This window comes from Scomber japonicus, chromosome 9 (assembly GCF_027409825.1).
Source record: "Scomber japonicus isolate fScoJap1 chromosome 9, fScoJap1.pri, whole genome shotgun sequence".
NCBI classification, from domain to species: domain Eukaryota; kingdom Metazoa; phylum Chordata; class Actinopteri; order Scombriformes; family Scombridae; genus Scomber; species Scomber japonicus.
The window spans coordinates 52,501-77,500 of NC_070586.1; the positions used below are offsets into that span (position 1 = coordinate 52,501).

The following is a 25,000-nucleotide window of genomic DNA, read 5'->3' on the forward strand; positions in this document are numbered from 1 at the left end:
TCCAGGTTCTGCTACCAACCTGCACTGATCCAGGTTCTGTTACCAACCTGCACTGATCCAGGTTCTGCTACCAACCTGCACTGATCCAGGTTCTGTTACCAACCTGCACTGATCCAGGTTCCTCTACCAACCTGCACTGATCCAGGTTCCTCTACCAACCTGCACTGATCCAGGTTCTGCTACCAACCTGCACTGATCCAGGTTCCTCTACCAACCTGCACTGATCCAGATTCCTCTACCAACCTGCACTGATCCAGGTTCTGTTACCAACATGCACTGATCCAGGTTCCTCTACCAACATGCACTGATCCAGGTTCCTCTACCAACCTGCACTGATCCAGGTTCCTCTACCAACCTGCACTGATCCAGGTTCTGTTACCAACCTGCACTGATCCAGGTTCTGCTACCAACCTGCACTGATCCAGGTTCCTCTACCAACCTGCACTGATCCAGGTTCTGCTACCAACCTGCACTGATCCAGGTTCTGCTACCAACCTGCCCTGATCCAGGTTCTGCTACCAACCTGCCCTGATCCAGGTTCTGCTACCAACCAGGGTTAGGTTCAGGGTTAGGGTCAACCCTGACCCTGTCAGTTGATGGTTTGAGTTACGAGGTCAAAGGTCAAAGTTCATAATCTCTGAGGCTTCACAGCCGAGGACGATGAAGACTCCGGTGTTCTCCAAATAAGTTTTAGAGCAGGCATTATTTTTATATTTTATATTTATATATAATAATTATGTATTATTATATATACATATATATATATGTACATATATATACATAGTATTTTAATATAGATATATAAATATTCTATTACTATTCATTAAAATATTTACATATAAATAAACATCAGAACACAAAATGTTTTAAGGGTCAGATTTCCAACAGGAAACAGCGTGTTGAGCTGTTACCACGGCGATGTGTGGTTATAATAGACCATAATAGAAGAAAGAGCGTTACCACGGCGATGTGTGGTTATAATAGACCATAATAGAATAAAGAGCGTTACCACGGCGATGTGTGGTTATAATAGACCATAATAGAATAAAGAGCGTTACCACGGCGATGTGTGGTTATAATAGACCATTATAGAAGAAAGAGCGTTACCACGGCGATGTGTGGTTATAATAGACCATAATAGAATAAAGAGCGTTACCACGGCGATGTGTGGTTATAATAGACCATAATAGAAGAAAGAGCGTTACCACGGCGATGTGTGGTTATAATAGACCATAATAGAAGAAAGAGCGTTACCACGGCGATGTGTGGTTATAATAGACCATAATAGAATAAAGAGCGTTACCACGGCGTTGTGTGGTTATAATAGACCATAATAGAATAAAGAGTGTTACCACGGTGATGTGTGATCCCAGCAGCAGCAGCAGCAGGAACGTGTGCAGCAGGTTCTCCTCTGACTCCATCTTCTTTTCCTTTATCTTCTTCTTCCTCTCTTCATCCGTTAATCTGCCTGCTCATCTCTCTGCTCTTCCTCTCTCCTCCCTCCCTCTTCTTCCTCTCTCCTCCCTCCCTCTTCTTCCTCTCTCCCCCCCCCCCTCTTCTTCCTCTCTCCTCCCCCCCTCTTCTTCCTCTCTCCTCCCTCTTCTCCCTTTTCTTCTTCTGTGATGCAGCACCAAAAATCAGCCGAGTGGAAATAAATCCTTCAGCTCAGTGTGTGTGTGTGTGTGTGTGTGTGTGTGTGTCTGTGTGTGTGTGTGTGTGTGTGTGTGTGTGTGATGATGATGTCACAGCTTGGCTGGTGAACAGATCTGTGGCAGCAGCAGGAGGAGCTGTCCATGGTGCTGTGTGTGCGTGTGTGTGTGTGTGTGTGCGCTGCAGGAAACCATTTGGCCTCAGGCAGGAAAATGTCGGCTCCTCTGGTCTTACAACGTTTACATGTAATATTTATGATTATTGATTATAACAACATTTAATAAAACTTGAATATTTTTGTCTTTGTATATTCTGATATGGGGCGGTGAATGTGTTCATAGGTTTTTATATATATGAGAAGCATTTTTAATACAATGGGCCAGATGCAAGAACCGCTCGTACGCACAGATTTGTTCCCCCGAATCCTCTGGTGGACGCCGGCGGTGAGGGATGCCGTCAAGGTGAAGAAGGAGTCCTATAGGACCTTAGAGGCCATGGAAAACGACTTCCAGACGGCTTCGAAGAGATTCTGGACCACCATCCGGCGTCTCAGGAGGGGGAAGCAGTGCGCCGTCAACACTGTGTACGGTGGGGACGGTGCGCTGCTGACCTCGACTCGGGACGTTGTGGATCTGTGGAAGGAATACTTCGAAGACCTCCTCAATCCCACCGACACGCCTTCTGGTAAGGAAGCAGGGCCGGGGGACTCGGGTGTGGGCTCTCCTATCTCTGGGGTGGAGGTCGCTGAGGTGGTTAAAAAGCTCCTCGGTGGGAGGGCCCCGGGGGTGGATGAGATCCGCCCCGAGTTCCTCAAGGCCCTGGATGTTGTGGGGCTGTCATGGTTGACACGACTCTGCAGCATCGCGTGGACATCGGGGGCAGTGCCTCTGGATTGGCAGACTGGGGTGGTGGTCCCTCTTTTTAAGAAGGGGGACCGGAGGGTGTGTTCCAACTATAGGGGAATCACACTCCTCAGCCTCCCTGGTAAGGTCTATTCAGGGGTGCTGGAGAGGAGGGTCCGTCGGATAGTCGAACCTCAGATTCAGGAGGAGCAGTGTGGTTTTCGTCCAGGTCGTGGAACTGTGGACCAGCTCTACACCCTCTGCAGGATCCTTGAGGGTGCATGGGGCCCAACCAGTCCACATGTGTTTTGTGGACTTGGAGAAGGCATTCGACCGTGTCCCTCAGGGAGTCCTGTGGGGGGTTCTCCGGGAGTATGGGGTACCGGACCCCCTGATACGGGCCGTCCGTTCCCTGTATGACCGGTGTCAGAGCTTGGTCCGCATCGCCGGTAATAAGTCGGACTTGTTTCCAGTGAGGGTTGGACTCCACCAGGGCTGCCCTTTGTCACCGATCCTGTTCATAATCTTTATGGACAGGATTTCTAGGTGCAGCCAGGGTGTGGAGGGGGTCCGGTTGCGTGAAGTGGCCGGGATGAGAATCAGCACCTCCAAATCCGAGGCCATGGTCCTCAACCGGAAAAGGGTGGAGTGCACTCTCCGGGTCGGGGATGAGATCCTGCCCCAAGTGGAGGAGTTCAAGTACCTCGGGGTCTTGTTCACAGTGAGGGAAAGATGGAGCGTGAGATCGACAGGCGGATTAGTGATGTTAGGTTAGTGATGTTAGATTAGTGATGTTAGATTAGTGATGTTAGTGATGTTAGTGATGTTAGGTTAGTGATGTTAGATTAGTGATGTTAGTGATGTTAGTGATGTTAGATTAGTGATGTTAGATTAGTGATGTTAGTGATGTTAGTGATGTTAGATTAGTGATGTTAGATTAGTGATGTTAGGTTAGTGATGTTAGTGATGTTAGATTAGTGATGTTAGGTTAGTGATGTTAGATTAGTGATGTTAGATTAGTGATGTCAGGTTAGTGATGTTAGTGATGTTAGTGATGTTAGATTAGTGATGTTAGATTAGTGATGTTAGATTAGTGATGTTAGTGATGTTAGGTTAGTGATGTTAGTGATGTTAGGTTAGTGATGTTAGGTTAGTGATGTTAGATTAGTGATGTTAGGTTAGTGATGTTAGGTTAGTGATGTTAGATTAGTGATGTTAGATTAGTGATGTTAGATTAGTGATGTTAGTGATGTTAGATTAGTGATGTTAGATTAGTGATGTTAGGTTAGTGATGTTAGGTTAGTGATGTTAGGTTAGTGATGTTAGTGATGTTAGATTAGTGATGTTAGATTAGTGATGTTAGATTAGTGATGTTAGGTTAGTGATGTTAGATTAGTGATGTCAGGTTAGTGATGTTAGTGATGTTAGATTAGTGATGTTAGATTAGTGATGTTAGGTTAGTGATGTTAGGTTAGTGATGTTAGGTTAGTGATGTTAGGTTAGTGGTGGTTAGAGGGAAAACTAGAAAGAGAGATCATATTACTCCATTTTAGCTGCATTGGCTTCCTGTGAAATCAAGAATAGAATTTAAAACCCCGGCCAGGATTTTCTTGGACCAGGTCCTGGTTTATGCTGCTATAGACTGCCAGGGGACTTCCCATGATGCACTGAGCTCCTCTCTCCATCTGTTCACATGTTATTGCATGTTACTGACGTGGCTTCTTTCTCATAACGCTAACCCAACATCTTCCTGACACTCATTCCTTCTTCTATTATTAATATAAATCACACTCATTGTTACTGTTATTCTCTCTCTCCATCTCAACCCAGCCGGCCGAGGCAGATGGCTGCCCACCTACAGACTAGAGTCTAAACCTAAAGCGCCTTTAAATAACTGCTGTTCTGATTTGGTGCTGTATAAATAAAATTGAATTGAATGGAATAGATGAACATTATGGGACATGTTTTAACCCTAACATGTAACATGTAATATTTAACATTTATCAAACTGATAAACTTCTGTAACTCAAATCAAATTCATCACTTTTATTTTCTTACATTCTTTTCAACAAACTTTTCTGGTGTAAAATGTAATTTGTTGTTGATTCTTTAGTTGTTGTTTCCATCATGGTTGTTGCTTTGGTTGCCATAGTGATAATAATGATGAAGGTTGACTCTGTTGCTCAGTGTTGCCGTGGCAGCCATCACTCGACTCCTCTCTACAGACGTGTTGAAGCCGTGATCACGATACATCCCACTCTGCAGCATCGCCTCCGAAAACTGACGGGTTGTCCCTTTAAACTGCGTCTGAAACAGTAACAATTCAGAAATGAACATACCTGAGCAATAGCTTAATATACATAGCCTATAATATCACTACATGGAAATACATAGCCTATAATATCACTACATGGATATACGTAGCCTATATTATCACTACATGGAAATACATAGCCTATAATATCACTACATGGAAATACATAGCCTATATTATCACTACATGGATATACATAGCCTATAATATCACTACATGGATATACATAGCCTATAATATCACTACATGGATATACATAGCCTATAATATCACTACATGGATATACATAGTTTATATAATCACTACATGGATATACGTAGTTTATATTATCCCTACATGGATATACATAGTTTATATAATCACTACATGGATATAAATAGTTTATATAATCACTACATGGATATACATAGCCTATAATATCACTACATGGATATACATAGCCTATAATATCACTACATGGATATACATAGTTTATATAATCACTACATGGATATACGTAGTTTATATTATCCCTACATGGATATACATAGTTTATATAATCACTACATGGAAATACATAGCCTATATTATCACTACATGGATATACATAGCCTATAATATCACTACATGGATATACATAGTTTATATAATCACTACATAATATCACTACATGGATATACATAGCCTATATTATCACTACATGGATATAAATAGTTTATATAATCACTACATGGATATACGTAGTTTATATTATCACTACATGGATATACGTAGTTTATATTATCACTACATGGATATACATAGTTTATATAATCACTACATGGATATACATAGTTTATATAATCACTACATAATATCACTACATGGATATACATAGCCTATATTATCACTACATGGATATAAATAGCCTATAATATCACTACATGGATATACGTAGTTTATATTATCACTACATGGATATACGTAGTTTATATTATCACTACATGGATATACATAGCCTATAATATCACTACATGGATATACATAGCCTATAATATCACTACATGGATATACGTAGTTTATATTATCACTAAATGGATATATGTAGTTTATATTATCACTACATGGATATACGTAGTTTATATTATCACTACATGGATATACATAGCCTATAATATCACTACATGGATATACATAGCCTATAATATCACTACATGGATATACGTAGCCTATAATATCACTACATGGATATACGTAGTTTATATTATCACTACATGGATATACGTAGTTTATATTATCACTACATGGATATACATAGTTTATATAATCACTACATGGATATAAATAGTTTATATAATCACTACATGGATATACATAGTTTATATTATCACTACATGGATATACGTAGTTTATATTATCACTACATGGATATACGTAGTTTATATATGTTACTTAGTCAGTGGTTAGTTAGTTTCTTGGTTAGTGAGTTTCTTGGTTAGTTAGTTTCTTGGCTAGTTAGTTAGTTTCTTGGTTAGTTAGTTAGTTTCTTGGTTAGTTAGTTTCTTGGTTAGTTAGTTTCTTGGCTAGTTAGTTAGTTTCTTGGTTAGTTAGTTAGTTTCTTGGTTAGTTAGTTAGTTTCTTGGTTAGTTAGTTTCTTGGTTAGTTAGGTTCTTGGTTAGTTAGTTTCTTGGTTAGTTAGTTAGTTTCTTGGTTAGTTAGTTTCTTGGTTAGTTAGTTTCTTGGTTAGTTAGTTAGTTCCTTGGTTAGTTAGTTTCTTGGTTAGTTAGTTAGTTTCTTGGTTAGTTAGTTAGTTTCTTGGTTAGTTAGTTTCTTGGTTAGTTAGTTAGTTTCTTGGTTTGTTAGTTTCTTGGTTAGTTAGTTTCTTGGTTAGTTAGTTAGTTTCTTGGTTTGTTAGTTAGTTTCTTGGTTAGTTAGTTAGTTAGTTAGTTTCTTGGTTAGTTAGTTTCTTGGTTAGTTAGTTAGTTTCTTGGTTAGTTAGTTAGTTTCTTGGTTAGTTAGTTTCTTGGTTTGTTAGTTAGTTAGTTTCTTGGTTAGTTAGTTTCATGGTTAGTTAGTTAGTTTCATGGTTAGTTAGTTAGTTTCTTGGTTAGTTAGTTAGTTGGTTTCATGGTTAGTTAGTTAGTTAGTTAGTTAGTTTCATGGTTAGTTAGTTAGTTTCTTGGTTAGTTAGTTTCTTGGTTAGTTAGTTAGTTTCATGGTTAGTTAGTTAGTTTCTTGGTTAGTTACTTAGTTTCTTGGTTAGTTAGTTTCTTGGTTAGTTAGTTAGTTTCTTGGTTAGTTAGTTTCTTGGTTAGTTAGTTAGTTTCTTGGTTAGTTAGTTTCATGGTTAGTTAGTTAGTTTCTTGGTTAGTTAGTTTCTTGGTTAGTTAGTTAGTTTCTTGGTTAGTTAGTTAGTTTCATGGTTAGTCAGTGAGTTTCATGGTTAGTTAGTTAGTTTCTTGGTTAGTTAGTTAGTTTCATGGTTAGTTAGTTTCATGGTTAGTTAGTTTCTTGGTTAGTTAGTTTCATGGTTAGTTAGTTTCATGGTTAGTTAGTTTCTTGGTTAGTTAGTTTCATGGTTAGTTAGTTTCATGGTTAGTTAGTTTCTTGGTTAGTTAGTTACCGGCATCTCGTGTACGGTGGGTCTCCTGCTGCCGTACGTCTGATTGGATGTTCGATACAGCGGGTTACTGATCTTCTGACTGAAACACAGCAGCAACTGTATTAGTATCAGTAAAGTACTATCAAGTACTCTAACATGACAGTACTGTATTAGTATCAGCAGTACTATCAAGTACTCTAACATGACAGTACTGTAGTAGTATCAGCAGTACTATCAAGTACTCTAACATGATAGTACTGTAGTAGTATCAGCAGTACTATCAAGTACTCTAACATGACAGTACTGTATTAGTATCAGCAGTACTATCAAGTACTCTAACATGACAGTACTGTAGTAGTATCAGCAGTACTATCAAGTACTCTAACATGACAGTACTGTATTAGTATCAGCAGTACTATCAAGTACTCTAACATGACAGTACTGTAGTAGTATCAGCTGTACTATCAAGTACTCTAACATGACAGTACTGTATTAGTATCAGTAAAGTACTATCAAGTACTCTAACATGACAGTACTGTAGTAGTATCAGCAGTACTATCAAGTACTCTAACATGACAGTACTGTAGTAGTATCAGCTGTACTATCAAGTACTCTAACATGACAGTACTGTAGTAGTATCAGCAGTACTATCAAGTACTCTAACATGATAGTACTGTATTAGTATCAGCAGTACTATCAAGTACTCTAACATGACAGTACTGTAGTAGTATCAGCAGTACTATCAAGTACTCTAACATGACAGTACTGTATTAGTATCAGTAAAGTACTATCAAGTACTCTAACATGGCAGTACTGTATTAGTATCAGCAGTACTATCAAGTACTCTAACATGATAGTACTGTATTAGTATCAGCAGTACTATCAAGTACTATAACATGACAGTACTGTATTAGTATCAGCAGTACTATCAAGTACTCTAACATGATAGTACTCTATTAGTATCAGCAGTACTATCAAGTACTCTAACATGATAGTACTGTATTAGTATCAGCAGTACTATCAAGTACTCTAACATGATAGTACTGTATTAGTATCAGCAGTACTATAAAGTACTCTAACATGGCAGTACTGTATTAGTATCAGCAGTACTATCAAGTACTCTAACATGACAGTACTGTAGTAGTATCAGCAGTACTATCAAGTACTCTAACATGGCAGTACTGTATTAGTATCAGCAGTACTATCAAGTACTCTAACATGATAGTACTGTAGTAGTATCAGCAGTACTATCAAGTACTCTAACATGACAGTACTGTAGTAGTATCAGCAGTACTATCACGTAAAGTACTCTAACATGACAGTACTGTAGTAGTATCAGCAGTACTATCAAGTACTCTAACATGGCAGTACTGTATTAGTATCAGCAGTACTATCAAGTACTCTAACATGGCAGTACTGTATTAGTATCAGCAGTACTATCAAGTACTCTAAACCAAGTACTCTAACATGACAGTACTGTAGTAGTATCAGCAGTACTATCAAGTACTATAACATGACAGTACTGTATTAGTATCAGCAGTACTATCAAGTACTCTAACATGACAGTACTGTATTAGTATCAGCAGTACTATCAAGTACTCTAACATGACAGTACTGTATTAGTATCAGCAGTACTATCAAGTACTCTAACATGACAGTACTGTATTAGTATCAGCAGTACTATCAAGTACTCTAAACCAAGTACTCTAACATGACAGTACTGTAGTAGTATCAGCAGTACTATCAAGTACTATAACATGACAGTACTGTATTAGTATCAGCAGTACTATCAAGTACTCTAAACCAAGTACTCTAACATGACAGTACTGTATTAGTATCAGCAGTACTATCAAGTACTCTAACATGACAGTACTGTAGTAGTATCAGCAGTACTATCAAGTACTCTAACATGACAGTACTGTATTAGTATCAGTAAAGTACTATCAAGTACTCTAACATGGCAGTACTGTATTAGTATCAGCAGTACTATCAAGTACTCTAACATGATAGTACTGTATTAGTATCAGCAGTACTATCAAGTACTATAACATGACAGTACTGTATTAGTATCAGCAGTACTATCAAGTACTCTAACATGATAGTACTCTATTAGTATCAGCAGTACTATCAAGTACTCTAACATGATAGTACTGTATTAGTATCAGCAGTACTATCAAGTACTCTAACATGATAGTACTGTATTAGTATCAGCAGTACTATAAAGTACTCTAACATGGCAGTACTGTATTAGTATCAGCAGTACTATCAAGTACTCTAACATGACAGTACTGTAGTAGTATCAGCAGTACTATCAAGTACTCTAACATGGCAGTACTGTATTAGTATCAGCAGTACTATCAAGTACTCTAACATGATAGTACTGTAGTAGTATCAGCAGTACTATCAAGTACTCTAACATGACAGTACTGTAGTAGTATCAGCAGTACTATCACGTAAAGTACTCTAACATGACAGTACTGTAGTAGTATCAGCAGTACTATCAAGTACTCTAACATGGCAGTACTGTATTAGTATCAGCAGTACTATCAAGTACTCTAACATGGCAGTACTGTATTAGTATCAGCAGTACTATCAAGTACTCTAAACCAAGTACTCTAACATGACAGTACTGTAGTAGTATCAGCAGTACTATCAAGTACTATAACATGACAGTACTGTATTAGTATCAGCAGTACTATCAAGTACTCTAACATGACAGTACTGTATTAGTATCAGCAGTACTATCAAGTACTCTAACATGACAGTACTGTATTAGTATCAGCAGTACTATCAAGTACTCTAACATGACAGTACTGTATTAGTATCAGCAGTACTATCAAGTACTCTAAACCAAGTACTCTAACATGACAGTACTGTAGTAGTATCAGCAGTACTATCAAGTACTATAACATGACAGTACTGTATTAGTATCAGCAGTACTATCAAGTACTCTAAACCAAGTACTCTAACATGACAGTACTGTATTAGTATCAGCAGTACTATCAAGTACTATAACATGACAGTACTGTATTAGTATCAGCAGTACTATCAAGTACTCTAACATGACAGTACTGTATTAGTATCAGCAGTACTATCAAGTACTCTAACATGGCAGTACTGTAGTAGTATCAGCAGTACTATCAAGTACTCTAACATGACAGTACTGTATTAGTATCAGCAGTACTATCAAGTACTCTAACATGACAGTACTGTATTAGTATCAGTAAAGTACTATCAAGTACTCTAACATGACAGTACTGTAGTAGTATCAGCAGTACTATCAAGTACTCTAACATGACAGTACTGTAGTAGTATCAGCAGTACTATCAAGTACTCTAACATGATAGTACTGTAGTAGTATCAGCAGTACTATCAAGTACTCTAACATGACAGTACTGTATTAGTATCAGTAAAGTACTATCAAGTACTCTAACATGACAGTACTGTAGTAGTATCAGCAGTACTATCAAGTACTCTAACATGATAGTACTGTAGTAGTATCAGCAGTACTATCAAGTACTCTAACATGACAGTACTGTAGTAGTATCAGCAGTACTATCAAGTACTCTAACATGATAGTACTGTAGTAGTATCAGCAGTACTATCAAGTACTCTAACATGACAGTACTGTATTAGTATCAGCAGTACTATCAAGTACTCTAACATGACAGTACTGTAGTAGTATCAGCAGTACTATCAAGTACTCTAACATGACAGTACTGTAGTAGTATCAGCAGTACTATCAAGTACTCTAACATGACAGTACTGTAGTAGTACCAGCTGTAGTTTACCGTACCTGTAACCATGGAAACAGTAGGGCTTGTTGAACCTCGGCGGTAAGTTAGGGTCCGTCCTGTAAACGTCACACGTCTGAATCCTCTGCTCCTCCATCACTGATCAAAGCAGCACTGTTACTACAACACAACGGTTACCATGGAGATGATCAAAGCAGCACTGTTACTACAACACAACGGTTACCATGGAGACGCATGACCTCACTCAGCCCACTGGTTCCTCCACTGTGTGTGTGTGTGTTTGAATGAGTGTATATGTGTGAGTGTGTGTGTGTGAGTGTGTGTGAGTGTGTGTTTGTGAATGAGTGTGTGTGTGTGAGTGTGTGTGAGTGTGTGTTTGTGAATGAGTGTGTATGTGTGAGTGTGTGTGTGTGTGAGTGTGTGTTTGTGTGTGTGAATGAGTGTGTATGTGTGAGTGTGTGAGTGTGTGTGTGAATGAGTGTGAGTGTGCGTGTGCGTGTGAATGAGTGTGTGTTTGAGTGTGTGTGTGAGTGTGTGTGTGTGTTTGAGTGTGTGTGTGTGTTTGAGTGTGTGTGAGTGTGTGTGTGTGTGTGTGACTGTGTGTGTGTGTGTGTTTGAGTGTGTGTGTGTATGTGTGTGATTGGAAGGTGTTTTTATTTGGAAGCAGAAGCTCTAACCCTTTTATTTACCTGTTGCCATGGTGATGAACAAACTCATTCTGATTCTGATCAGCTGGAACCAAAAGTTTCACCTCATTTTTGTTATTGCTTGAGTATGTGAGGGTTAGTATGGGTTAGGGTTAGTACGGGTTAGTGTGGGTTAGGGTTAGTGAGGGTTAGTGTGGGTTAGTATGGGTTAGGGTTAGTATGGGTTAGGGTTAGTGAGGGTTAGTGTGGGTTAGGGTTAGTATGGGTTAGGGTTAGTGTGGGTTAGGGTTAGTATGGGTTAGGGTTAGTATGGGTTAGTATGGGTTAGGGTTAGTATGGGTTAGGGTTAGTATGGGTTAGTATGGGTTAGGGTTAGTACGGGTTAGTGTGGGTTAGGGTTAGTACGGGTTAGTGTGGGTTAGGGTTAGTATGGGTTAGGGTTAGTGTGGGTTAGGGTTAGTATGGGTTAGGGTTAGTATGGGTTAGTATGGGTTAGGGTTAGTATGGGTTAGGGTTAGTATGGGTTAGTGTTAGTACGGGTTAGTATGGGTTAGGGTTAGTATGGGTTAGGGTTAGTGTGGGTTAGGGTTAGTATGGGTTAGGGTTAGTATGGGTTAGGGTTAGTGTGGGTTAGGGTTAGTATGGGTTAGGGTTAGTATGGGTTAGGGTTAGTATGGGTTAGTATGGGTTAGTATGGGTTAGTGTGGGTTAGTATGGGTTAGTGTGGTTTAGTGTTAGTATGGGTTAGGGTTAGTATGGGTTAGTGTGGGTTAGTATGGGTTAGGGTTAGTATGGGTTAGGGTTAGTGTGGGTTAGTATGGGTTAGGGTTAGTACGGGTTAGTGTGGGTTAGGGTTAGTGTGGGTTAGTATGGGTTAGTATGGGTTAGGGTTAGTACGGGTTAGTGTGGGTTAGGGTTAGTACAGGTTAGTGTGGGTTAGGGTTAGTATGGGTTAGGGTTAGTGTGGGTTAGGGTTAGTGAGGGTTAGTATGGGTTAGTATGGGTTAGGGTTAGTATGGGTTAGGGTTAGTGTGGGTTAGGGTTAGTGTGGGTTAGTGTGGGTTAGGGTTAGTATGGGTTAGTGTTAGTACGGGTTAGTATGGGTTAGGGTTAGTATGGGTTAGGGTTAGTGTGGGTTAGGGTTAGTGTGGGTTAGGGTTAGTATGGGTTAGTGTTAGTACGGGTTAGTATGGGTTAGGGTTAGTGTGGGTTAGGGTTAGTATGGGTTAGGGTTAGTGTGGGTTAGGGTTAGTGTGGGTTAGGGTTAGTATGGGTTAGTGTTAGTACGGGTTAGTATGGGTTAGGGTTAGTATGGGTTAGGGTTAGTGTGGGTTAGGGTTAGTATGGGTTAGGGTTAGTGTGGGTTAGGGTTAGTATGGGTTAGGGTTAGTGTGGGTTAGGGTTAGTATGGGTTAGGGTTAGTATGGGTTAGGGTTAGTATGGGTTAGGGTTAGTGAGGGTTAGTATGGGTTAGGGTTAGTGTGGGTTAGTATGGGTTAGGGTTAGTGTGGGTTAGTATGGGTTAGGGTTAGTATGGGTTAGGGTTAGTATGGTTTAGTATGGGTGAGGGTTAGTATGGGTTAGGGTTAGTGTGGGTTAGGGTTAGTACAGGTTAGTGTTAGTATGGGTTAGGGTTAGTATGGGTTAGGGTTAGTATGGGTTAGTATGGGTTAGGGTTAGTGAGGGTTAGTATGGGTTAGGGTTAGTATGGGTTAGGGTTAGTGTGGGTTAGTATGGGTTAGGGTTAGTATGGGTTAGGGTTAGTATGGTTTAGTATGGGTGAGGGTTAGTATGGGTTAGGGTTAGTACAGGTTAGTGTTAGTATGGGTTAGGGTTAGTATGGGTTAGGGTTAGTATGGGTTAGTATGGGTTAGGGTTAGTGAGGGTTAGTATGGGTTAGGGTTAGTATGGGTTAGGGTTAGTGTGGGTTAGTATGGGTTAGGGTTAGTATGGGTTAGTTTGGGTTAGGGTTAGTGTGGGTTAGGGTTAGTATTGCTGAGGGTTAGTGTGGGTTAGTATGGGTTAGGGTTGGTATGGGTTAGGGTTGGTATGGGTTAGTATGGGTTAGTATGGGTTAGGGTTAGTATGGGTTAGGGTTAGTATGGGTTAGGGTTAGTGTGGGTTAGGGTTAGTGGGTTAGGGTTAGTATGGGTTAGGGTTAGTGTGGGTTAGGGTTAGTGTGGGTTAGGGTTAGGGTTAGCCCCGAGTCAGGAGACTGTACCACTCTTTTAGAGTCATTACACGGCCCACTAATTCTTATTCTACAGCAACCTCAAAGTCAGACACAACAAGGAGACGTTGTCACTCCGCCAACAACTGGAAGTGGCGCTCCTGGTCGTCTGAGGTATGACCTGACAGCCGATCAGATTAACCATCGCTTGGATTTAGGATTGAATTGGCAAGGAATCGCTTCACTGTTTGGGATCGATCGGCGAACCCTCTTGGTATCCCATCACAGGATTACACACCACTGTCAGATCAACATTTGATGTCAATCGTTGGGCAAATTTTAGCCAACACACCGAATGCCGGCGAAACTCAGGCAGTCTTCGCTCCAGAGGAATACGTATTCAGCGTTGGAGGGTCCGCCAAATTCTGCAAGAAATAGACTCAATCGGACGATGCTTTCGTTGTTCTCGAGCCATCCGTCGTAGAATCTACCATGTAGGGACCTAATGAGTTGTGGTAAGTTGCCGACTTTTGATAAACAGAAAATCATGTAGCTTAGTGTGTGGGACAGTATTAGTGATTAGTTTCCAAGGAAGCTGTAATCCTAACTTTGTGCCGTCGGGTCTTTAGGATATACACCTGTCCCTTATAGAGTTGATAAATATGTGCCACATTATCAGATGGCTACATCCCAATAACCAACCATGTCTCTTAAAATTACGTTTCCATACAACTAAACTGCGATCTCAGTTTTCTCTCGGATTAGTTTGTTTGTGACGTAGGCTATTATACGGTTCTAGCTTTCTTATGTTTTGAGCATAATGCCCATTTCTTGTCCCATATAAGCAGCTGAATTTGGATCTGTGAATACAAAATTTGGTTAAAATAGTAAGCACATTAATCAAAGAGAAGTGAGAGTAGAGCTTCCTGTCCAAACAATACATTTTCCAAAGTAATGTAAAGCAGAGACGGTTTAATGATACGTTCCTTCATGGAGACCTTAATCTCACGCATGACGTCATTTGGGAATTCCCATCGACATGAGTTAGTGTTAGTGTTAGGGTTAGGGCTACCCTAACCCTAACACTAACCCTTCCGGTTACATTGAAACAACTTCCGGACGCACTGACATTTTACAGGCACACACACACACACACACACACACACACACACACACACACAAGTAGCCTATATCCAGCTGTGTCAGAAGGTGGTAGAGTGTGGAAATTTTCAGTGCGTGTCTGCACATCATGTCAATGTATGTGCAAGTATGTCAATGTGTGCACGTTTTCAATGTGTGCACGTTTTCAATGTGTGCACGTTTTCAATGGCTACGTGCACATTGTCAATGTGTGTGTGCACGTTTTCAATCCATATGTGAACATATTTCAATGTTTATGGTTCTCCCATAATGAATGATTTCTTCCGCACCACATGAATAAATTAAACTGTTTCATTCAAACTTTATTAAACGTTCAACAGTTTGCGGCTGTTAGGGTTCGGGTACCACCCTAACCCGTGCACGTACGCATGCATGTACCTGTGCACGTCTCCGTGACTTAAACACATTCATAAAATAAATGCTGGACTCCATGATGAGGTCAGAGGTCAGCACTGTTACACCACTGCTGACACGCTTCAATTCAGAGTTCATTTTATTTTGAAAGTTTAAACATACAGGAAGTTGAAAAGAGCTTGATTGGCAGTCTCACATCTCAATAAAAAAAATCAATAAATAACTTTTTAAATGTTAGAATTTCAAATAAAAAAGAATTCACATTTCACAGCCAACCAATCACATATGTGCAGGGGGCGGGGCTAATGTCAGCAGGTATGCAGGGGGCGGAGCTAATGTCAGCAGGTGTGCAGGGGCGGGGCTAATGTCAGCAGGTGTGCAGGGACGGGGCTACTGTCAGCAGGTATGCAGGGGCGGGGCTACTGTCAGCAGGTGTGCAGGGGCGGGGCTAATGTCAGCAGGTGTGCAGGGACGGGGCTACTGTCAGCAGGTATGCAGGGGCGGGGCTAATGTCAGCAGGTGTGCAGGGGGCGGGGCTAATGTCAACAGGTGTGCAGGGGGCGGGGCTAATGTCAGCAGGTGTGCAGGGGACAGGGCTACACCTGTGCAGCTACAGTCAATATTTACAGTCTACATCAGTTTAAACTGTTTAAACGTTTCATTCACAGCGACAGCAGTGACGTCACAGTGTGACGTCACAGTGTGATGTCACACAGTGAGGCGGGACCGTTGACCGCTCTCATTGGCCAACACACTGTTACATTTTTTACATACATTGATTTGAAAGGTTTTTCTCATAATATCAAACAGCTGATCACAGACCAGTTTGTCTCCTAAAAATAAAACAAGATAAATTCATTTTGGGCTCAAACATGCGACATAAAAACTAAATGATTACAGAAATGAATTCATCAGGTTACAGTTTCAGCATCACTGGTGAGTTCTGTATCTAACACAGACAGAAAAGACTCAGATCAATAATCAATAATCAGCCTTTAATAGTGACTGATGAGGGTTAGGGGACAGATCAATAATCAGCCTTTAATAGTGACTGATGAGTGTTAGGGGACAGATCAATAATCAATAATCAGCCTTTAATAGTGACTGATGAGGGTTAGGGGACAGATCAATAATCAGCCTTTAATAGTGACTGATGAGGGTTAGGGGACAGATCAATAATCAATAATCAGCCTTTAATAGTGACTGATGAGGGTTAGGGGACAGATCAATAATCAGCCTTTAATAGTGACTGATGAGGGTTAGGGGACAGATCAATAATCAATAATCATATATTATAGATGATATGAGCAACAGACTGATTGATGAGCTGAAATCAATAATAAACTGAACTTTAACAAACTGTCTCATGTTGCTGCTTCTGGACCGAACTCAACGACACGATGTGATGGGGGGGTGGGGGGGTTAGGGTTGGGGGGGGTGGGGGGGTTAGGGTTGTTGGGGGCGGGGGGGGGGGTAATCAATAATCAATGATGCCTCGAAAGTTGGTCGTATTGTAAATAATGAGGAGCAGGTTTAAACTCAGCCGGACCAGTAGCACCTAAAGGCTGAACCAATTGGGGGGGGGGCACCATGTGGGGGGAGGGGGCACCAAGTGGGGGAGGGACCATGTGGGGGGCACCATGTGGGGGAAGGGGGGGGGGCATGTGGGGGAAGGGGGGGGGCACCATGTGGGGGAAGGGGGGGAGCGACCATGTGGGGGGCACCATGCCATGTGGGGGGAGGGACCATGTCGGGGGGGGGGGGGGGGTGCTCAGAATATTAATATAGAGCATGTATTAATCAAGGTGGTAACCATGGAGACAGTGGCTATGGTAACCATGGTAACTATGGTAACCATGGTAACCATGGTAACTGCTTCTGATCACTCAAAGCTCATCAATCAGGTCTGAACTGGATCATCTGTTGATCTCTGATTGGTTCCTCCATCCTCTCAGCTGATTGGTCCAATGAAAAGCTTTTACCGGCTTCCTCTGAGTATTTTCCGTTACATCACTTCCTGGGTGGGGGGGGGGAGCCGTCCTCACTGGGCCGATTACTGTGCTAGACTAGCCGACTACTCTGCACAAAGCCTACAAGATAGACACATGCAGACAGAGAGAGAGGGTTAGACAGGAGACCCCCACCCAAACTATGTTAGGGTTAGTATGCTGAGACCCCCACCCAAACTATGTTAGGGTTAGTATGCTGAGACCCCCACCCAAACTATGTTAGGGTTAGGGTCAGTATGCTGAGACCCCCACCCAAACTATGTTAGGGTTAGTATGCTGAGACCCCACCCAAACTATGTTAGGGTTAGTATGCTGAGACCCCCACCCAAACTATGTTAGGGTTAGTACGCTGAGACCCCCACCCAAACTATGTTAGGGTTAGTATGCTGAGACCCCCACCCAAACTATGTTAGGGTTAGTATGCTGAGACCCCCACCCAAACTATGTTAGGGTTAGGGTCAGTATGCTGAGACCCCCACCCAAACTATGTTAGGGTTAGTATGCTGAGAACCCAATCCAAACTATGTTAGGGTTAGTATGCTGAGACCCCACCCAAACTATGTTAGGGTTAGTATGCTGAGAACCCCACCCAAACTATGTTAGGGTTAGGGTTAGTATGCTGAGAACCCCACCCAAACTATGTTAGGGTTAGTATGCTGAGAACCCACCCAAACTATTTTAGGGTTAGTATGCTGAGACCCCCACCCAAACTATGTTAGGGTTAGTATGCTGAGACCCCCACCCAAACTATTTTAGGGTTAGTATGCTGAGACCCCCACCCAAACTATGTTAGGGTTAGTATGCTGAGAAACCAATCCAAACTATTTTAGGGTTAGGGTTAGTATGCTGAGACCCCCACCCAAACTATTTTAGGGTTAGGGTTAGTATGCTGAGACCCCCACCCAAACTATGTTAGGGTTAGTATGCTGAGACCCCCACCCAAACTATGTTAGGGTTAGTATGCTGAGACCCCCACCCAAACTATGTTAGGGTTAGTATGCTGAGAAACCAATCCAAACTATGTTAGGGTTAGTATGCTGAGACCCCCACCCAAACTATGTTAGGGTTAGTATGCTGAGACCCCCACCCAAACTATGTTAGGGTTAGTATGCTGAGACCCCCACCCAAACTATTTTAGGGTTAGGGTTAGTATGCTGAGACCCCCACCCAAACTATGTTAGGGTTAGTATGCTGAGACCCCCACCCAAACTATGTTAGGGTTAGTATGCTGAGACCCCACCCAAACTATGTTAGGGTTAGTATGCTGAGACCCCCACCCAAACTATTTTAGGGTTAGGGTTAGTATGCTGAGACCCCCACCCAAACTATTTTAGGGTTACGTTACCAACTAAGTCAAAATGACCACAAATCATAAAAAGGTCTTTATTTTTATTTTGTTTAAATACCTAAATACAAGAATCCTGAACCATAAAAACAGAAAGCAGCTACAGTTCTTCAGTTCTAGTGAGGAACACGAGGAACATGAGGAACATGAGGAACACGAGGAACACGAGGAACATGAGGAACACGAGGAACACGAGGAACACGAGGAACATGAGGAACATGAGGAACACGAGGAACACGAGGAACATGAGGAACATGAGGAACACGAGGAACATGAGGGACACGAGGAACACGAGGAACATTGTCTCATATGTACAGATGAGGTAAAGTCAGACTTTAAAACAAACAGGACTCAATAATGCTAATAATGCTAATAATGCTAATACTAATTATTATTATGAATAATAGCAGCAGCAGTGTTTCAGTGTTTGATAATAATAATAATAATAATGATAATAATAATAATAATAATAATGATAATAATAATAATAATAATAATAACAATAATAATAATAATAATAATAATAATAATGATAATAATAATAATAATAATAATAATAATAATAATAATAATAATAACAATAATAATAATGATAATAATAATAATAATAACAATAATAATAATAATAATAATAATAATAATAATGATAATAATGAGTTTGTGCAGATAAACGACAGCTTGACTGAAACATTCAAAGGTCAAGAGTTTGTAGCTGAAGTTCAGCTGACGATGAATCAGATCAGATATTGATCTCTAACATCAGATCAGATATTGATCTCTAACATCAGATCAGATATTGATCTCTAACATGAAGCTCTCTCAGACTAATTAAATCACATCTGTAATAAAGAGTCTTCTAGAGCTCAAGTTCAAGGTTCAAAGGTCAAACTATCTCATGTTACACTTCCATTAAATATTTCATCAAATGAGATCGATACCCTAAATCAGTCCTAATCAGTCCTGATCAGTCCTAATCACTCCTGATCAGTCCTAATCAGTCCTAATCAGTCCTAATCAGTCCTAATCAGTCCTATCAGTCCTATCAGTCCTAATCAACCCTGATCAGTCCTATCAGTCCTAATCAGTCCTAATCAGTCCTAATTAGTCCTGATCAGTCCTAATCAGTCCTATCAGTCCTGATCAGTCCTGATCAGTCCTATCAGTCCTAATCAGTCCTATCAGTCCTAATCAGTCCTGATCAGTCCTATCAGTCCTAATCAGTCCTGATCAGTCCTATCAGTCCTAATCAGTCCTGATCAGTCCTATCAGTCCTAATCAGTCCTGATCAGTCCTAATCAGTCCCATCAGTCCTGATCAGTCCTGATCAGTCCTAATCACTCCTGATCAGTCCTATCAGTCCTAATCAGTCCTATCAGTCCTAATCAGTCCTGATCAGTCCTATCAGTCCTAATCAGTCCTAATCAGTCCTAATCAGTCCTGATCAGTCCTGATCAGTCCTATCAGTCCTAATCAGTCCTGATCAGTCCTATCAGTCCTAATCAGTCCTATCAGTCCTAATCAGTCCTGATCAGTCCTATCAGTCCTAATCAGTCCTGATCAGTCCTATCAGTCCTAATCAGTCCTGATCAGTCCTAATCAGTCCCATCAGTCCTGATCAGTCCTGATCAGTCCTAATCACTCCTGATCAGTCCTAATCACTCCTGATCAGTCCTAATCAGTCCTAATCAGTCCTAATCAGTCCTAATCAGTCCTATCAGTCCTGATCAGTCCTGATCAGTCCTATCAGTCCTAATCAGTCCTGATCAGTCCTGATCAGTCCTAATCAGTCCTAATCAGTCCTAATCAGTCCTAATTAGTCCTATCAGTCCTAATTAGTCCTATCAGTCCTAATCAGTCCTGATCAGTCCTAATCAGTCCTAATCAGTCCTAATCAGTCCTAATTAGTCCTATCAGTCCTAATTAGTCCTATCAGTCCTAATCAGTCCTAATCAGTCCTAATCAACCCTGATCAGTCCTAATCAGTCCTATCAGTCCTAATCAATCCTATCAGTCCTGATCAGTCCTGATCAGTCCTGATCAGTCCTATCAGTCCTAATCAACCCTGATCAGTCCTATCAGTCCTATCAGTCCTAATCAGTCCTATCAGTCCTAATCAGTCCTATCAGTCCTAATCAGTCCTAATCAGTCCTAATCAATCCTGGTCAGTCCTAATCAATCCTGGTCAGTCCTGATCAGTCCTAATCAGTCCTATCAGTCCTATCAGTCCTATCAGTCCTAATCAGTCCTAATCAGTCCTTATCAGTCCTAATCAGTCCTAATCAGTCCTTATCAGTCCTAATCAGTCCTAATCAGTCCTAATCAATCCTGGTCAGTCCTGATCAGTCCTAATCAGTCCTAATCAATCCTGGTCAGTCCTGATCAGTCCTAATCAGTCCTAATCAGTCCTTATCAGTCCTAATCAGTCCTAATCAGTCCTTATCAGTCCTAATCAGTCCTAATCAGTCCTAATCAATCCTGGTCAGTCCTGATCAGTCCTAATCAGTCCTAATCAGTCCTATCAGTCCTATCAGTCCTAATCAGTCCTAATCAGTCCTATCAGTCCTAATCAGTCCTATCAGTCCTATCAGTCCTGATCAGTCCTATCAGTCCTATCAGTCCTGATCAGTCCTATCAGTCCTAATCAGTCCTGATCAGTCCTAATCAGTCCTAATCAGTCCTGATCAGTCCTAATCAGTCCTGATCAGTCCTAATCAGTCCTAATCAGTCCTAATCAGTCCTATCAGTCCTAATCAGTCCTGATCAGTCCTATCAGTCCTAATCAACCCTAATCAGTCCTGATCAGTCCTAATCAGTCCTAATCAGTCCTGATCAGTCCTGATCAGTCCTAATCAACCCTGATCAGTCCTATCAGTCCTAATCAGTCCTGATCAGTCCTAATCAGTCCTGATCAGTCCTAATCAGTCCTAATCAGTCCTGATCAGTCCTAATCAGTCCTGATCAGTCCTAATCAGTCCTAATCAGTCCTGTCAGTCCTATCAGTCCTAATCAGTCCTGATCAGTCCTAATCAGTCCTAATCAGTCCTATCAGTCCTAATCAGTCCTAATCAGTCCTGATCAGTCCTAATCAGTCCTAATCAGTCCTGATCAGTCCTAATCAGTCCTAATCAGTCCTAATCAACCCTGATCAGTCCTAATCAGTCCTAATCAGTCCTGATCAGTCCTATCAGTCCTAATCAGTCCTGATCAGTCCTAATCAGTCCTAATCAACCCTGATCAGTCCTATCAGTCCTAATCAGTCCTATCAGTCCTGATCAGTCCTGATCAGTCCTAATCAGTCCTAATCAACCCTGATCAGTCCTATCAGTCCTGATCAGTCCTGATCAGTCCTATCAGTCCTAATCAGTCCTAATCAATCCTGGTCAGTCCTGATCAGTCCTAATCAGTCCTAATCAGTACTGATCAGTCCTAATCAGTCCTATCAGTCCTATCAGTCCTGATCAGTCCTAATCAGTCCTAATCGGTCCTGATCAGTCCTAATCAATCCTGGTCAGTCCTGATCAGTCCTAATCAATCCTGGTCAGTCCTGATCAGTCCTAATCAGTCCTAATCAGTCCTATCAGTCCTATCAGTCCTGATCAGTCCTAATCAGTCCTATCAGTCCTATCAGTCCTATCAGTCCTGATCAGTCCTAATTAGTCCTGGTCAGTCCTATCAGTCCTATCAGTCCTAATCAGTCCTATCAGTCCTATCAGTCCTATCAGTCCTGATCAGTCCTAATTAGTCCTGGTCAGTCCTATCAGTCCTATCAGTCCTAATCAGTCCTATCAGTCCTGATCAGTCCTAATTAGTCCTGGTCAGTCCTATCAGTCCTATCAGTCCTAATCAGTCCTATCAGTCCTGATCAGTCCTAATTAGTCCTGATCAGTCCTAATCAACCCTGATCAGTCCTAATCAGTCCTATCAGTCCTAATCAGTCCTGATCAGTCCTATCAGTCCTAATTAGTCCTAATCAGTCCTAATCAATCCTGATCAGTCCTATCAGTCCTAATCAGTCCTAATCAGTCCTAATCAGTCCTAATCAACCCCTAACCCTAATCAATGAATCAATGAATCAATGAATCAATGAATCAGTGAATCATCTGGAGGATTCAAATCAGAAATCAGAGTGACAATCGACCGGTCAACCGCTGTGAGGGGGGGCAGTCACATGATACAGCTGTGAGGGGGGGCAGTCACATGATACAGCTGTGGGGGGCAGTCACATGATACAGCTGTGGGGGGCAGTCACATGATACAGCTGTGGGGGGCAGTCACATGATACAGCTGTGGGGGGGCAGTCACATGATACAGCTGTGGGGGGCAGTCACATGATACAGCTGTGGGGGGCAGTCACATGATACAGCTGTGAGGGGGAAGTCACATGATACAGCTGTGGGGGGGAAGTCACATGATACAGCTGTGGGGGGGCAGTCACATGATACAGCTGTGGGGGGGCAGTCACATGATACAGCTGTGGGGGGGAAGTCATATGATTCAGCTGTGGGGGGCAGTCACATGATACAGCTGTGGGGGGGCAGTCACATGATACAGCTGTGGGGGTAAGTCACATGATTCAGCTGTGTGTGTGGTAACCATGGCAACCAAAGAGACATTCAGCCGCTGGTTAAGTTCAGAGGTCAGAGGTCAGATGTATGTCATGGAACCTTGGTTCTCCAGGAACACTTTGATGTAGGACGTGGGAACGTATCCTTCCTCCTGCAGGTTCCTCCGGACTCGGGTCCAGCCGTCTCCTTTGTCTTCTTCCACCACAGAAAGTAGTTCTCCTTCCACCAGGGACAGGGTTCCTTCATTCTGACCTGCAGGGGACAGAGGGGAACCTTTAGAACCCGTTTAAACCAGAACCTACAGAACAGTCTGGACCAGTAGGACAGAGGGACCGATGGGACAGAGGGGAACCTTTAGAACCCGTTTAAACCAGAACCTACAGAACAGTCTGGACGGGTGGGTGGGACAGAAGGACCGATGGGACGGGTGGGACAGGTGGGACAGAAGTACCAATGGGACAGATGGGACAGGGGGGCCGATGGGACAGAGGGGACAGACGGATCGATGGGACAGAGGGACAGGTGGGACAGAGGGGAACCTTTAGAACCCGTTTAAACCAGAACCTACAGAACAGTCTGGACGGGTGGGACAGAAGGACCGATGGGACGGGTGGGACAGGGGGGCCGATGGGACAGAGGGGACAGACGGATCGATGGGACAGAGGGACAGGTGGGACAGAAGTACCGATGGGACCGGTGGGACAGATGGACCGATGGGACCGGTGGGACAGACGGATCGATGGGACAGAGGGACCGGTGGACCGCCTGGTGAGACAGAAGCACCAATGGGACCGAGGGACCGGTGGGACAAAGGATCGGTGGACCGATGGGACAGAGGGGCCGATGGGACAGAGGGGCCGATGGGACAGGGGGGCCGATGGGACAGAAGGACCGGTGGGACAGAGGGGCCGATGGGACAGGGGGGCCGATGGGACAGAGGGGCCGATGGGACAGAAGGACCGGTGGGACAGAGGGGCCGATGGGACAGAGGGGCCGATGGGACAGAAGGACCGGTGGGACAGAGGGGCCGATGGGACAGAGGGGCCGATGGGACAGGGGGGCCGATGGGACAGATGGGACAGGGGGGCCGATGGGACGGAGGGGCCGGTGGGACAGAAGGACCGGTGGGACAGGGGGGCCGATGGGACCGATGGGACAGGGGGGCCGATGGGACAGATGGGACAGGGGGGCCGATGGGACAGAGGGGACGGGGGGCCGATGGGACAGAGGGGCCGATGGGACAGAGGGGACAGGGGGGCCGATGGGACAGAGGGGACAGGGGGGCCGATGGGACAGAGGGGACAGGGGGGCCGATGGGACGGAGGGGCCGATGGGACAGAGGGGACAGGGGGGCCGATGGGACTGATGGGACAGAAGGACCGGTGGGACAGAGGGGCCGATGGGACAGGGGGGCCGATGGGACAGATGGGACAGGGGGGCCGATGGGACGGAGGGGCCGGTGGGACAGAGGGGACAGGGGGGCCGATGGGACGGAGGGGCCGATGGGACAGAGGGGCCGATGGGACAGAGGGGACAGGGGGACTGGTGGGACAGATGGGCCGGTGGGACAGATGGGACAGAGTGACCGGTGGGACAGATGGGCCGATGGGACAGATGGGACAGAGGGA

General features: G+C 42.9%; 3 protein-coding genes across 3 annotated transcripts in view; all 3 read right to left on the reverse strand.

The window, feature by feature from the left end:
* The window catches only part of LOC128364537 (noelin-like), a 9,747-nt gene extending 8,326 nt beyond the window's left edge, over window positions 1-1,421 (reverse strand). The window contains exon 1 of the mRNA XM_053325085.1: window positions 1,353-1,421. Within this exon, the coding sequence (XP_053181060.1) occupies window positions 1,353-1,421 (69 nt within the window). The remainder of the gene's footprint in view (window positions 1-1,352) is intronic.
* Window positions 1,422-4,601: 3,180 nt separating this feature from the next.
* pierce1 (piercer of microtubule wall 1) lies at window positions 4,602-11,257 on the reverse strand. The gene is made up of 3 exons (XM_053324737.1): window positions 11,163-11,257; window positions 7,388-7,466; window positions 4,602-4,799 (listed from the first exon to the last, which is right to left on the reverse strand). Exons 1-3 carry the CDS (start codon window positions 11,255-11,257, stop codon window positions 4,602-4,604), a joined length of 372 nt encoding a protein of 123 aa, XP_053180712.1.
* A 6,257-nt stretch (window positions 11,258-17,514) lies between these two features.
* The window catches only part of fnbp1a (formin binding protein 1a), a 57,943-nt gene continuing 50,457 nt past the window's right edge, over window positions 17,515-25,000 (reverse strand). The window contains 2 exon segments of the mRNA XM_053325868.1: window positions 17,515-17,543; window positions 23,472-23,624. Of these exon segments, the coding sequence (XP_053181843.1) occupies window positions 17,515-17,543; window positions 23,472-23,624 (182 nt within the window).

Coding starts and splice junctions, on each gene's coding strand:
- pierce1 (XM_053324737.1), bottom strand. CDS start 11,257: ATGGAGGAGCAGAGGATTCAGACGTGTGACGTTTACAGGACGGACCCT. Junction 7,467..11,162: donor TACTGTTTCCATGGTTACAG/GTACGGTAAACT, acceptor GCTGTGTTTCAG/TCAGAAGATCAGTAACCCGC. Junction 4,800..7,387: donor CCACCGTACACGAGATGCCG/GTAACTAACTAA, acceptor TTACTGTTTCAG/ACGCAGTTTAAAGGGACAAC.